At 70.9% G+C, this 13,767-nt stretch overlaps 1 protein-coding gene across 1 annotated transcript in view; it reads right to left on the bottom strand.

Moving 5' to 3' along the window:
* The window catches only part of PLXNA1 (plexin A1), a 45,802-nt gene that overhangs the window by 28,227 nt on the left and 3,808 nt on the right, over positions 1–13,767 (bottom strand). Inside the window, exons 2-4 of the mRNA XM_067043266.1 lie at positions 11,941–13,195; positions 10,077–10,259; positions 474–614 (exon numbers count right to left, since the gene is read on the bottom strand). Coding sequence (XP_066899367.1) covers positions 474–614; positions 10,077–10,259; positions 11,941–13,122 — 1,506 coding nt within the window. The 5' untranslated portion in view covers positions 13,123–13,195. The remainder of the gene's footprint in view (positions 1–473; positions 615–10,076; positions 10,260–11,940; positions 13,196–13,767) is intronic.

The following is a 13,767-nucleotide window of genomic DNA, read 5'->3' as shown; positions in this document are numbered from 1 at the left end:
GGAGCCGTGGGCGCTCCAGCCCCAATCCTGAGCCCGGAGACAGGCAGACCGCCACTTACCCCAACCTCACCAGCTTGGCCCGAGACACAGGGTGACCGAGTAACTGGACGGCGGGAGGGGGCAAAGGGGAAGGGAGCCACCAGGAGGGAAGGGAGGCCCGGCCCCACCGGCACCCCTCCGGCTGCCACGGGGTCCCCAGGTGGAGCAGAGGGCAGAGGCTCGCTCCAAGCAGGCCGGACCAGCAACACGGTACGTGAGCTTGACGAGCTGCCCGGGCCCGAGACCGGGAACTCGGGGGCCCCAACGGACCCCCCAGACCCCCCAACACCACTACCCTGAAAACGCTCTCGTTGAGCGTTGGCTCCCGTGGGTGTGCAGCCGTCCAGGGACCGGGGGCACTTGGAGACCCCGCAGGGCAGCCCTGGAGGCTGGCTGGGCAGTGAGGGTCCCGCCCGGCTCTCCGGGGCACCCACCTGCTTTTCCGTCATGGCGTACAGGTACTGGCGGTCGGGGCTGAGGACCAGGTCGCGCAGGATAGGGCTGCCCGCTTGGGCCACCACGCTCTCGTAGGCCAGGGCCGGCCGGCCGCCGGGGTTCGCCAGGTCCACCAGGATCTGCGGCAGCGAGAGCCACGCGCTGCTGCCCCAGTGCCTTCCAGCCGCTGCCCACGCCCAGCCCAGGTGTGGGGTCGGGAGCGCCCCCAAGCAACCCCCCAGCCCTTGAAGAATAAGGCCGAGGCCCCCCCACCACGCCCAGGAGCCGGTGCAGGACCAACTGCGGCTGGCAGGCTGGTCCCGGCCCAGCCCCTTCGCCGGGCGTGGGGGTCTCTGGGGACTGGAGAAAACCGCAGCCCGCCACCCACCAGCCGGCACGAGCTGCGCGGCCACGCTCAGGGCAGAGGCGGCGGAGCCAGGCTGGGCGTCCCCGTCGCCGAGGAAGGGCCATTTGTGCAGCGGGGAGGGGGCACGAGGGGCGGCGGGCCCGCAGGGGCGTCCAGTGCAGCCGAGAAGGGAGACCAGGAGCCTCCCAAGTGGGAGGCAGGGGGGGCCGGATCCGAGGGGGGGGGCACCCCCAGCACGAAGGCGGGGGGGGGGGGGCGGGGGGCGGACCTTGCACGCATAAGGAAATACACAGTCTACATCCCCAACGCGCCGGGGCTCACTCAGCCGGCTCTCGCCCGCTGAGCGCAACGCTGCGAGTATTTTTAGTTGCTTCTACCAAACAAACGTATTCAATTAACAGCGAGAGCCGGGGGGCTTTCCAGAGACGGGACTCGCGGGGCGGCCGGCTCAGCCCGCAGGCAGGCTCGCGGGGCCGCCGGCCCACCTCCACCTCGGCCCAGCGCCCCTCCTTGGCGCCTCACGCTGACTGGACGGGGCAGGGCAGGGCAGGCCTGACCGGCCAGGCGAACACCCCTGGCTCGGGCCAGCCCCACCACGGCTGGGAGAGGGCGGGCGGCCGGCCGGCCGGGGAGGCCACGGGGAAGGGGGAGGGGAGGGCCGCATTCCTGAGCGCCCGCGGCCACCCCCCCACTTCCGCTCAGCTGCCGCCCCGCCGGGCAGGCAGGCTTAAGTCAAACCAGACCCGGAAGAGCTGAGTCCGGCGCCTGCCGGCAGGGGAGGGGCCCGGGACTGGGCCGAGAGGGAGGAGGGGGGCAGGGGGCTCGCAGCAGCCCAGCCTCAGCCCCCGCGGGTAGGGCCTGGGGGGGGTGCGCTTGTCCAGCTGTCCGTCCACCACGCGCCCAGCCTGCACCCCCCAAACCCAGAGCCCGCTGCCCCGCTCTCACAGGGAGCTGAGTGGGCCCCGGCCACGGAGGCCGGGAGGCTGGCCTCTGCACCCGCACCGCCCGGGCCCAAGCCCTGCTCAGGCGCGTCCTGGCTGTGCGGCCTCCGCCTCAGGGTCCCCCACACACCCCGGGCGACGGGCGCCGTCCCCCGCACCAGAGCCACTCCGGGCACTAAACGACCCAGCAGAGGGTGCCCGGGGAGTCCGGCACTGAGGGAACCCCCAAAACCCAAGGGCCAGCCACAGAGGCGCAACAAGGCCAGGCTGGACCACAGCCAGGGAGCAGGGGACTGGACGGCCAGAGGGCAGGGCAGGGCAGGGCACCCGTGGGGACCCAGAGCTCCAGACTCATCTCAACACAAATGGCCCAAACCAGGGTCCTTTACGCCTCTTCCCTGCAGGCGCCTCCAGCCGCTGCAGCCCCCCTGGAGCCCAGACCTGACACTGCCGGCCCCTGGGACTCCTGGGGCAACCACACCCCTGGCCCTCGTGCAGAGGGCGCTGAGCTGCCGGGCCCCAGCCTCTCCCACCCAGACCCCCGGGGCCCGACCCCTCCCTGCTCAGGGCCAAGGGCGCGGGCTGGGGCATGGACGTCGCATCAGGGGTGCCCCCACCGCCCCGTAGGGGACAAGGGAGACAGTTCGGGGAAGGGGGGCGCCCAGGGGAAGGCACGGTCCCGGGCAAGGTGGGAGGGCGGCCAGCCCATCTCTAGAGTGCCCCCGCCCCCAGGCCCGCCGAGCGCCGCGCCGCGACAGGTGGCTCCCGACAGCTGCGGCAAAAGTGTGCCCGTCCAGCTGTCCACCCGCCACGCACCCATCTACCACCCGCCTGCCCTGCGCTGGGCGGCCCCCAGCCCTTAAACTCGCAAGGCCCCCGTTTCCGGAGGGCACAGAGCAAGGGGGGGCCGGGGAGGCACGGCCTGCAGGCCAGTGGGTGGACGTGCCCCATGCGGCCGCGCCCAGGCTCCACAGGAGCCCCGCACGCACACGTGACAGACGGGCTTTCGGCCAGTCCTCGGGACACACCTGCCGCGGAGCCTGGTCTTTGGGCTGCAGGGCCCAGGCAGCACCGAGGTAAATGAAGGCCCACGGGGACCTGCCAGAGAAACCCCGGGCTCCAGAGCACCTGATGCAGCTGGGGACGCGAGTCTGCTCCAAAAGTGGGCGGAGGGACGCAGCAGGCCACCGGGAGGGCACTCGGGGGGAAGGGGCGTGCAGGGCGAGCACGGGGCCCAGCAGCCGGCAGGACAGCGGGACACACGCCACTGGCAGCACGCATGCCGACGCCACACCCCAGCCCACAGCGGTCACTCGAGGGCCACCCATCTGGGGCGGCCCCCACCCCGGGCCGCTGGGCCTGCAGAGCACGCAGGAGACTCCTCACCCCCTGGTGTCCTCCCTGACCTCCAGCTGTCACCTCTGCGCTCTGCAAACCTTCCCCCCACGACCACCAGAACTCTCCACTACCAGCTGAGAGCCCTCCTTCCCCAGACCCAGCTCAGTCCCTCTGGCTTGACCGGAGCCGTCCAGCTGCCCTGGCACGCCCGCCGGGCTGCCCCAGGCCCAGGAACCCACCCGGCCCGGCTCTGACCCACACCCTCGGAGCCTGCTCGCTTCTCCACCGGGGTCGTCCCTACCCCTCTGTACAAGGGCCAGTCCCCTGGATTCTGAGCTGTGGCACCGGGGCTGTCAGTGCCCCCACGAAGGGTTTGGGCCCCAGCAGCCTCTGGGAGCCAGGGCCAGGCAAGGCGCTGACCACGGGCTGTGCACCTACTGCCACCACGGGCCCACCGCACCCCACAGACAGGCCAGGAAATGGGTTCACCTCGGCATCCCCCGGCCAGAAGTCCTGCACAGGGACCCCCGTCCAGGGCCGAGGGGAGGGGGCCCCTGGCCCCGGAGGCCCCAGCCCTAGGCCGGGCCAGCTGGCTGACCCATACCCATCACGGCGAAGCCCTGGCTAACGGCTGCAGACAGGCAGCTGACGGCCCGGCCAGGTCAGCTGTCTGTCCAGCCCAGAGGCAACAAAGGGTCCATTCTCTGGGCCGAGGGCGGGTGTGGGCACCAGGGCGGATGTCTGGGCCATCCAGGCTGTATGCCAAGGCCGGCACGCGCCCTAGCCCCTGGAGGCAGGGGGCCGCCCAGCTTGGCCCCTACCAGGAAGGGCCAGTTTCCCGTCCTGCCCACCCCGTGTCTCGCTGCAAAGTGGGGCTACCCTGGCTGAGCAAGACTCCAGGTCTCCGGACGGGGTTGGGGTAGGGAGTAGGACAAGCCCTTGGGTGAGGGAACAGGCAGAGAACCGACAGCGGCCAGCAGGCCACCGCGGTGCTGAAACTTCACGGGCACCCCCTCCTCCTGTAGGTGCAGCGGCCAAACCCGTTCCCAGCCCCCAGGTGGCAGGGTGGTCCGGGGAGGGGCTACAAGGGACAGGAGCCCCTGCCTCCCCCTCCTTCCCCGACAAGGCTGAGGCCCCCCGATGGGCCCAGCTCCCAGTCCCCGCCCCCTCACAGGCCACCACAGCATCCCCCCTTCTCCGACTGGGGGCAGGTTCCAGGCCCCTTCCTGGGTCCCTCCTCAAAAAGACCAGGAGGAATTTGATACTGGAAAAGCAATTAGCAATTTCCTCTCGGCAGTAATTAGGTAATTAAAACATGATTTGCAGGAGGCCTGATGGTTGTAATTGGGCCAGATACACCTGGTAAGGTCGGGGCGTGGGGGCCCGGGAACCTCCATCTTTCCTAGTCTCAACCGTCAACCCGCAGACAGGAGAGCAGGGAGCAACCAACGCAAGCAGTGGTCCTGCCTGACCCTCAGTTTCCTCACTTGCCCACAGGCACCCCACTCACAGAACTGTGAGAATTAACAAATTCCCGGCTCCTAAAAGCACAGAGGCCCACCTGATCAGGAGCTGCTTGGAGGTGGGGCCCCAAGGCTGGGCCCTGCCAGGGGGAGGAGGTGACAGCCGTCCTGGGAAATCTGTCCGCCTGCTTACGGAGGCTGCAGGAAGCTGGGCCAGGAGGCAGCGGCGATTGTACAGCCTTCCAGCACACAGCAGTGACACGGCCAGGGTGCCGCCGCGGCTTGCGACTCGAGGGGCGCCAAGGCCGGCCACGGATGCCGCAGCAGGCAGCAGTGACCACCGGGCCAAACGTCCTCGTCTCAAACCCAAGACCCACCTATCCACTCTACCCCACCTGCACCAGCAGTTGACGCAGCTCCTCCACTTTCCCCAAACCACCACTGCCCTCCAGCTCCGTCCGCAGGCCTGACCTCTGCAGCCTCTGATGACCACCGCAGGGTCACCAGTGACATGTCCGCCACACACAGAATAAGCCCCCAACCCCCTCCAGCACCGCTCTGTCCCCAGCAGTGCGAGGGCACCTCTGAGCTGTGCCCTATGGTCCCCCTACCCAGAACACCCTTCCCGTGCACTGCACAGCTCCTTGGCCTGTTCCGGCCTCCGTACCCGATCTCCCGGGCTGCCAGGGGCTCCCGCTCCTCACCGCAGATGGGCCCCGGAGGGCAGAGCCCTGTCTGTCCAGGGCGCAGGGGTCCTGCACTTTGTGGGCGGTAACCTTGGGCCCCGTGAGGCCACCCCCGCCAGGCTGGCCCTGAGCCCGGGCACTCGGGGGGCCGGGCACAGGAAGGCCACTGCCGGCCCGCGCCCGAGGGCATCATCCTTTCCAAAGGTGCCCCGGTGCTGACGCTGGGCCTCAGCCTGACCAGCCAGACCCCGCAGGGAGGTGGACCTGGGGCCAGGCCCCTACGGGCAACCCCGCTGGCCGCCACTGCGTGCGCCCCGGTGCAACACCAGCTCTGGGGTGAGGGCTGAGGTGGGCGGGAGAGACCCACGGGGTGGCCGACAGGTCCCTGTCCCCCTGGCTCAGCCCGCCGCAGCCAGCCACCCTCGAGAGCCGAAGACCACGTCACGTCCCCCAGGACACGGCAACATCGCGGGGCGCCGTGCGACGCCACCCGCAGGTTCCGGGGACCCCCGCCCTGGGTGGGCAGGGGCAGCACACCCGCGGCGCCCCACGGCCACAGCAGCTGAGACACGCAGCAAAAGCAGGCGGCTGCAGCCCCTCCGCTCCCCACCGACAGCTCCTCGGGCAGGGAGACCGCAGGGACCCAGACACCGCCCACGGGCAGCGCCGCCTGACGCCCGCTGACCCACGCCCGCCGGGCGCTGGACACGGCAACACGGACAGGAACAGAGCCACGTCTGCCCAGAAAGAGGCGACGTCGTCGAGAGAGTCTGGAGCACAGGAGGCCCCCACGGCACAGGACCGAGCGCACAGCACAGGTGAGTCTCGCGGGGTGCCGAGCGGAGGAAGACGGACGGCGTGCCGGGGGACTCGGGCCACAGCCAGGCCCGGGGACGGCCGGTCGGGCCTCGAGCGGAGCCACGGGGAGGGCAGCGCCCGAGCAGGCGCCCGCCGTGCTCTCCTGTGACGCCTCCCGGGCCGGGCGCTTTCCTGAGCGTGAGTAACCTTCAGAGCGGATGCGGGGGATCAACGCGTCCTCCAGACTCACGAGACGAGCCCCAGGGGGTGCAGGCAGCAGGCCGGGGATGGGGCCCAGCCAGGCCCTGACAGCACCCCTCAAGAGGTCGGCGTCCCCGGCGCCGCGGGGCCTCCCCCACCCACCTGCCGCACAGGCCTGGGCTTTGGGGAGCAGGGGTCTCCGCTGATGCACCGAGTGGGAGGTCGGCCTGGGATGGGGGCGCGGAGCAGGGACCCTGCGGACGGGCCGTCCTGCCCGCCCTGATGCAGAGGCCTAGCCACAGCCACTCGACTTCCAGGGCCTCTGAGTTTCAGAATCCTGGGGGGCGGGGGGGGGGGCGTGAAGGGAGGGGCTGCCGTCTTTCAGAGGCAGCTTCTAGAGACCAAGATCTCTGGAGGGTAAGGGACGTTCCCCTCCCGGCAGCCCAGGCCCAGAGCGCTGCACTGGGCAGGCACGCGGAGCGCTGGTGCCCGAGGGGCCGGTGGCCGGGCCAGCCCGGGTCCGCTCTGGGGACGGAGCACTGAGACCGCAGCCCATGGTCTCTGCTCCCTACGGGATCGGCGCACGGGCAGCGGCGCGAACCCACTGGTGGGCCCAGCCTGGGAGCCCAGCCGCGCTGCCCCGGGGCCCACCCCAAGGCCCGGCGCCCCGTGGGCCCGGGAGGCAGCCCGCCGCTCGGGCTGGCCCAGGATGCTTTCTTAAAACGTAGGTTAGCCGCCGACACTTAACAATCAGGAGACGTCACCCAAAACACAGATTTTCAGGTTCTCTCGAGAAACCGGCTACTCAGGGAGACGGGGCCCCGTTCCTGCCTGGTACGGCCGCCACGCGGCAGGGCCAGCGGTGTCCCCGGCGCAGCCCGGCCCTGCAGCGGTGGCAGGACAAGTGCCCTCACCAGGCCCATGCCGCCGGCCGGGGAGTGGCAGGGCACGTACCCCTGGCAGGAGGCCACAGACTGCCTGCCTGTTCTCCAACCTCCCCCGCGGGCACCCACGGACCCGGAGGCCGCCGGGCAGGGGCGGCGCAGGAGGGGACAGGTAGGGCGGAGGTCTGGGGATGTCAGCACGTCGTCAGGAGGACGACGGCCTCTGTTGGGGTCGGAGGGGCAGGCGGCGGGCAGGGCCTCTGGGGAAGGGCGGAGGACGCAGGGGCCACCCCAGCCACCCCTCAGCGGCTCAAGTTGGCCGCTCTTAAATTAATCAGCTGCAACTTTACACAACACCATTTGGAGATGGCCCAGAGCCGGCCACGTCCCTAGGGCTGCCCAGGCGCTTTTTAAAGCCCGGGAAAGACGGGACGTGGGGAGGATGGGGTGTGTCAGCGCAGCGGGCCTGTCCCGGGGCCAAAGGTGCGGGCGAGCCCTCGGGCCCAGGCTCCAGCTCGGGGCAGACAAAGGACACGAGACAGAGAGCCAGGGCTCGCGGCTCACGTGGTGGGGCCAGGCCCGGGCAGGAAGGGCCTGGATTTAAACCCTGGAGACAGAGCCGAGGGCCCAGCCCACCCCAGGCCCAGAGGAGAAAGCCAGGCAGGCCAGCAGGGAGGGGGCACCGTGCCGGCTGGAGCGCCCCCCCGCCCCACGGCCGTACCCACCCCCGGGCCGGGTCAGGATGACACGAGAGGGACACGGCAGGGGCGGGAACTCGGCTGCCGAAGGCCAGACCAGGCCCGGCCGGGAGACGGGGGCACCAGCAGGGAGCGGCGTCCTTCAAGCGGGCCGAGGCCAGAGGCCTTGCCTGGGGACCTCGGCAGGTCCAGGAGCCGGGGGGCCGAGGGGCAGGGAGCCCAGGCCTAGGGGCAGGGAGGGGACACCCCTCCCCCCCGGCCCTCACACTGCCCCAGGCCCCAGCGCAGGACAGGGGGGCCCAGAGAGAAGAGGACTGGGCCACCCGAGACCCGGTTCCCAGGCCGCAGGCCACCCCCGGCCCCACGGGGCGGGGGCGCGCAGGGAGGAGGGGTGCGGGGGGCCGGTCTGGGGGCGAGGGGGCAGAGCCTCAAGCCAGCGCCGCCCCTAGGCATGGCCGACCCCACACACCGCAGAAGGGCGCCGCCCACTCCCGCGGTGTGTGGCGCCCGGCTGGACGCCCCAGGGTGGGTGGTGCCCTGGTAGGCAGGTGCGGGGGAGGCGCGGAGGAACGGGGGCACCTCAGCTGTGGCCGCCTCACTCCCGAAGCAGCCTCTTCTCTCAGGAGGGCCCAGGCCACCCCGTGGCCCACGCCCGGGGCCTCCGTTTCCCCTCGGTGGGACTGGGCAGGGAGCGAGGCCGGCAGGCAGCAGAGAAGAGGCTGCGCTGGACCGACGCCTTCCCCCGGCCTCACAGGGCGGCTGGCTACTGTGGGACGCGACGGTGCCTGGCCGGCTGTCCGCCAGCCCACCAGCCGTCACGAGGGCCCCTCACAGCCCCTGGAGTTCCGCCTTCGGCGAGGTGACAGGCTCTAGGGACCCGCAGGAAGGTCTCCAGGTGCTTCACCTGCAGCCAAACCCCACGGGGGCTCTTGCCGCAGTGGGCAGGCCCCGCCAGGCCCCGCCAGGCACGGCCCGCCAGCGCACACCCACGGGGGTCCACGGTCCCTCTCCTCTGCTCCCCCAGCCCCGGGGCAGCAGCAGCGAGCTGTGAGCTGGGTGAGGCCCCACCCCCTAGGAAGGGAGAGTGTCCTTCACCCAGGACGCAGGCAGGATCCGATACCAGGGCAAGGACGGTGGGCACAGGGGCTGGCCCGGAGGGTCGCAGGGGCCCGAGCTGGGCTGCCACCACCCCAGTGGCCCCTGAGTCCTGCGAGCAGAACTCCACAGCACCCGGCCGGGGGGGCCCTCGGTCAGCACGGCCCCCGCTGCCCAAAGCCCTTGCTCCTGGCTTATTTCACAGATGGGAAAACTGAGGCTGGAGGCAGGGCCCTTCCCAGGGGCTGCAGAGTCAGCCGGCGGTGGGACGTGATTCCCAGGGCACCCAGCATGGCAGGGACGGGAGACACCCCACCCCGCACGCTCTGGGAGCAGGCAAGGCTCCGGCTGGCCCCAGGCCCAGGCCCCACCCCCGGGCACACGCCGGCTGGGGAGCTGTGTCAGCAGCGGCCTCCGCACGGCTGTTATTTCATGCACCAGGCCCCGCCCCTGCACTGATCCTCGGGGCTCCCAGGCACCCCCACCCCGCTGTGCCCCAGGAATTTCCTCCACAACAAGCCGGCCCTCCCCTGGCCTGGTCCCTACCCACCCACCAGGTCACGGCTGAGCCGTGGGGGGCTGCTGCCCCAGGAAGCCCGCCCCTGCCCAGCTCAGCACCGGCTCCGCTCAGCCCAGCACCTGCCGGCGGGGACGGAGACCTGGAAACACGGGACCGGCCCCGCCCCAGGGGCCCACAGAGGGCCCCAGGAGCCGACCTCCACTCCACAGCACCCCAACACTGGCGCTCCGGCAGGGACGGGGCGCCCCCCCTTGCCCTTCCCTCGGCCTTGCCGTCTCCCTGCAGGATGGGGCCTCCCTCCATGATGGAGTGCTGCCTCAGCAGACACCGGATCCGGGAGGGGAGGGGGCCCCACAGGCCTGCCCCGCCCCCGCCGCCCACACCCGTGGGGAGCAGGGCCAGCAGCTCCGGCGTCACCAGGCCCAACGCCCAGCCAGGGCCTCAGCCGGACGCGGAAGCAGCCCACAGGGAGCGCGAGGGGACGGAGGCGGGCGCTCCGGCGCGGCCCCATGAGCCCCTGGAGGCCACCAGGCCCGGCACGGGGGAGTCCCCGCCCCCCGTGCACCGGCACACAGAGCGAGGCGGCTCGCGCTCTGCCGGCCCAGGCTGACCTTGCGGATGCGGCCGCTGCGCGTGCCCACGAACACCACGGTGCGGCCCCGGTAGTCGTAGGCGGCCACGGCGGTCAGGCCGTCGTCCTTGTCCACGAGCAGGGGCGTCCCCTCGATGGTGACCGTGCCGCCCAGCGGCTGGTTGAAGTCTTGCCCGCAGAAATCGTCGTCGATCTGGAGGGGCTGCGGGAGCGGGCGAGGTCGGGGGTGAGGCCAGGCGCCTTGGGCCCTGGCGGGCCGCGCGGCCAGCACCACCGGCTCCCCTCACCGGGCCGGGGCGGGGGCTCACGGGCCGCTCTCCAAGGCCTGCACAGGCCACACGAGGGGCAGCGGCCTGGGGGCAGGGGTGGGGGTTAGGGATTCCTGGACCCACTTGACAGATGGGGAAACTGAGGCCCTGGAAGCTGCTCGAGGCCCAGGAGCAGGCGCCGGGGGTGGGCACCTCTCACACCCCCCAGACACAGGCCCTGCATCCACTGCTGAGGGGGGAGCAGGCAAGAGGCAGCCCTGGGTGTGGGCAGGGAGGGGCCAGGCCTGCTGCACAGTGAGGCCGCCCAGGCGGTGGCCAGGGACTGGTGGGGCACTAGGATGGCTTATTCAAGTCAGGACACAGCGTTACACCTAAAAGGCAAAGGGAGGGGCCGGCTGAGAGGAGCCGGCTACGGTCAGAGAGGAAACAATCGATAGCGTGAGGTTCCGGAGAACGGCCTGGGAGGGCAGGGCGGACGCTGGGGGCGGGGGCGGGGGGAGGGGGTCTGGGCGGCTCCCCTGCAGCAGGCTGGGGGTCTGAGGTTTGCAGTGCGCGAGGTCACCGAGACGCAGAAGGAGCAGAGGAGGCGGGGTCAGGGCTGGGCGAGGGGAAGAGGGCCCAGTGGAGATGCGGGGGCAGTGGGGACCAGGCCCAGGCTGGGGGGGACCAGCCGGGGCACAGGGCACGCAGAGCACACAGCGATCTCGGCAAGCGCTGGCCCTCCGAGCCTCGGTCTCTCCGCCTGTACAATGGAGACCAAACGCCTTCCCCGAGAGGCCGAGGGGAGCACGGGCGATGCGGCAGCCTTGTGCACCTGAGGCCGAGGTCTGGAGGGCAGCCCTGCTACGACGGAGCCCCGCCACACACAGCAACAGACGTGAAAAAGAAGGGCCAACCCACCCTGCTCTGAAGACAAACCAAGACGGGAATGGGAAAAGTGAAGCCAGAGAGGGGCCGGGCTTTCCCTAGGCCACCGGCACGTCCCGGGCAGCAGCGTCAGAGGGTCCAAGGCCTGGCACTGGAGGTCCTCCACCCAGTGACCCTGAACAAGTCCCTTACCCTCTCCGAGCCTGGGATCTTACTCAGAGAAACAACGGGTCCTACTGCCTGGGGGTGTGCAAGAGACACTCCGCAAAAGGCAGCTGGCCCCTGGAGGGCCCCGTCAGGGCCTAGAGATGGGACTGCCGGCTACTGAGCACCCGGCCCCCGGGCATTCAGGCCGCTCCCAGGTCAAGTGCAAGGCCAGGTGCCCGGGGCAAGAGTCAGAAGAGCGAGTCAACAGGACCCAGAGGGAAGACGGAGCCCGGTGTCCCCCTGACCCTGGTCTGGCCCCAGCTCGCCCCTTACCGGCCGCGTACCCTGGGCAAGTCACGCCACCCCCGGGCAACCCCGTCTCTGAAAGGGAGACGCGGCGGGGCCCGCGAGCGCCCAGAACAGAACGGCGCCAGGCGCACGGTCAGAGGGGCTCCGTCCAGCGGCCGCGGGGGCTCGTGGGCTCGGTCGCGTCCCCCTGTCTTCTAACGGGCAGGACGGCCGCGGCCCAGGCCCCGCCCCGACGCCGGCAGACGGGTGAGCGCCCCGCGACGAGCAGTTCCGGGGCGGCGGGGCGCTCACCGAGTTGATGCAGCCCAGCTCCTTATTGAGCAGCCAGGGCAGCGAGAGCTTGCCCTCGCCGCGGTAGCAGGACTGGATGCGCTCCTTGATCTTTTCCTTGATGGCCCTGAGGGTGAACAGACACAGCACGGACTCCCGCGGCGGCTTCACGCGGTTCTTCTGGCCCTGGGCAAACACGGTGAACAGCACATCCTCGTCCTCGGCCAGGCCCAGCTGGCGGGCCAGGGCGCGGCCAGGCCGACTCAGGTAGGCGTCCTGCACCAGGCGGTACTCCACGCCCGCCTGCTCGCAGCCGATGGGGAACTCGACGTACGAGTAGAACTTGGGGTCGTCCACGCACAGCCGCACGATCTTGGACGTGAAGAAGTGCTCGCCGGCGGCGTCGGGCGAGGTCAGCTGCGTGTCTAGCTGCAGGGTGAGGTAGTAGACGAAGTGCTCGCTGCGGAAGCTGTACACGTAGTAGATGTCGAAGGCCGGGAACTTGGACAGCGTGTCCGAGGGGATCTTCAGCTGCGAGGACACGAACTCATCCTGGTACACGAAACCGAACATCTCGGCGTCCTCCTCGTTGGCCATGAGCCGGCGGCTGGACAGCGTGGGGAAGTACTCGGACTTGCCGTCGATGGGCGTGCCCACGAAGAGCTTGGCCTGCGCCTGGCCAGGAGGCCCGGCGATCAGCACGCCCGCCATGCTGCCCGCCTCGCGCACGCCCGACAGGTAGTGCTCCTTGCGGTGGTGCGGCTCGCCCAGCTTGAAGAGGTCATCCAGCCGCAGGAACTGGCAGATGCCCTGCGAGGCGCTGCCACAGGCCAGCAGGCGGTTGGCGGCCTGGTCCAGCAGCAGCAGCTTATTGACATTGTCGGTGCTGCCCAAGCCGTGCGGGCAGGACTGCACGCTGGGCGGAGGGTAGCACTTCTCGTTGTCCTCCACGGGGCCCGTCACGTGCGCCCGCAGCAGCGTCAGGTTCCCCGACAGCTTGTAGATGCGGTTCACGGCGCCCACGTACACCTCGCCCGTCTGCTCGTGGACCACCAGGTGGGTGAGGGCCCAGTCACTGGCCGTGAAGGTGCGGAAAGGGGGCTGCGGCCCCCCGCCCGCCCGGGGCGCGGCCCCCAGCAGCAGCAGCAGCAGCAGCGAAAGCAGTGGCGGCGGCAGCGCCCGTGGGCTCAGATGTGGCAGCATGACGGGCTGCGGCCCCGGGCTGCGGCGCTCAGGTCCTGCAGCGATGCGCGTCACGGGGTCGGGAGTCTCAGCCCTGTGGGGAGAACGGGGGACAAAGCGTGTGAGCGCTGGCCGCCCTCACGTGCCCACACGCGCACGCGCCGTCAGCGAGCTCCACGCGCCGTCCTCCCCCGGGACGTCCCACTTCTGGGGCGTGACCTAACCCTCCAGGAAAAGCCCGAGGGGCGGGAAGCGCACCTCCCCGCCCGGAACCCTGCGAGCAGCTCGACCGAGCCTAGGACCTGCGGGCAGCGCGGGCCACAGGCTCCGTCGCTGCCTGGGCCACCGGGGCCGGGTGGAGGAGAAAAACGAACCCAGAACAAGAAGGCGGGTGACAAAGGTTCAGCGTCTAGATCGGGAGCCCCACCGACAGCCAAACCTGGAGGCCATCCCCCCCCGCCCCGACTCAAGCCTCCCCACGCCTGAGGGAGCAAGACCTCCGGCTCCAAGCTCCCCGGGGGGGTGACCGCCTCTCTGCCCGAGGCCCCGGGCACTCCTACTCTCCGGGAGACAAGGACGCTCGGGCGGGGCTGCCAGAAGGCAGGCCAGTCACACTGACCCCGGGGCCGCTCCCTGCTGACCCTGGCCCAGCCCCGCACCTCCCAC

Source organism: Kogia breviceps, chromosome 10, assembly GCF_026419965.1.
Source record: "Kogia breviceps isolate mKogBre1 chromosome 10, mKogBre1 haplotype 1, whole genome shotgun sequence".
In the NCBI taxonomy this organism is placed as follows: domain Eukaryota; kingdom Metazoa; phylum Chordata; class Mammalia; order Artiodactyla; family Physeteridae; genus Kogia; species Kogia breviceps.
Note: the sequence above shows the minus strand (reverse complement) of the source record. Positions and strands in the feature narration are given on the sequence as shown.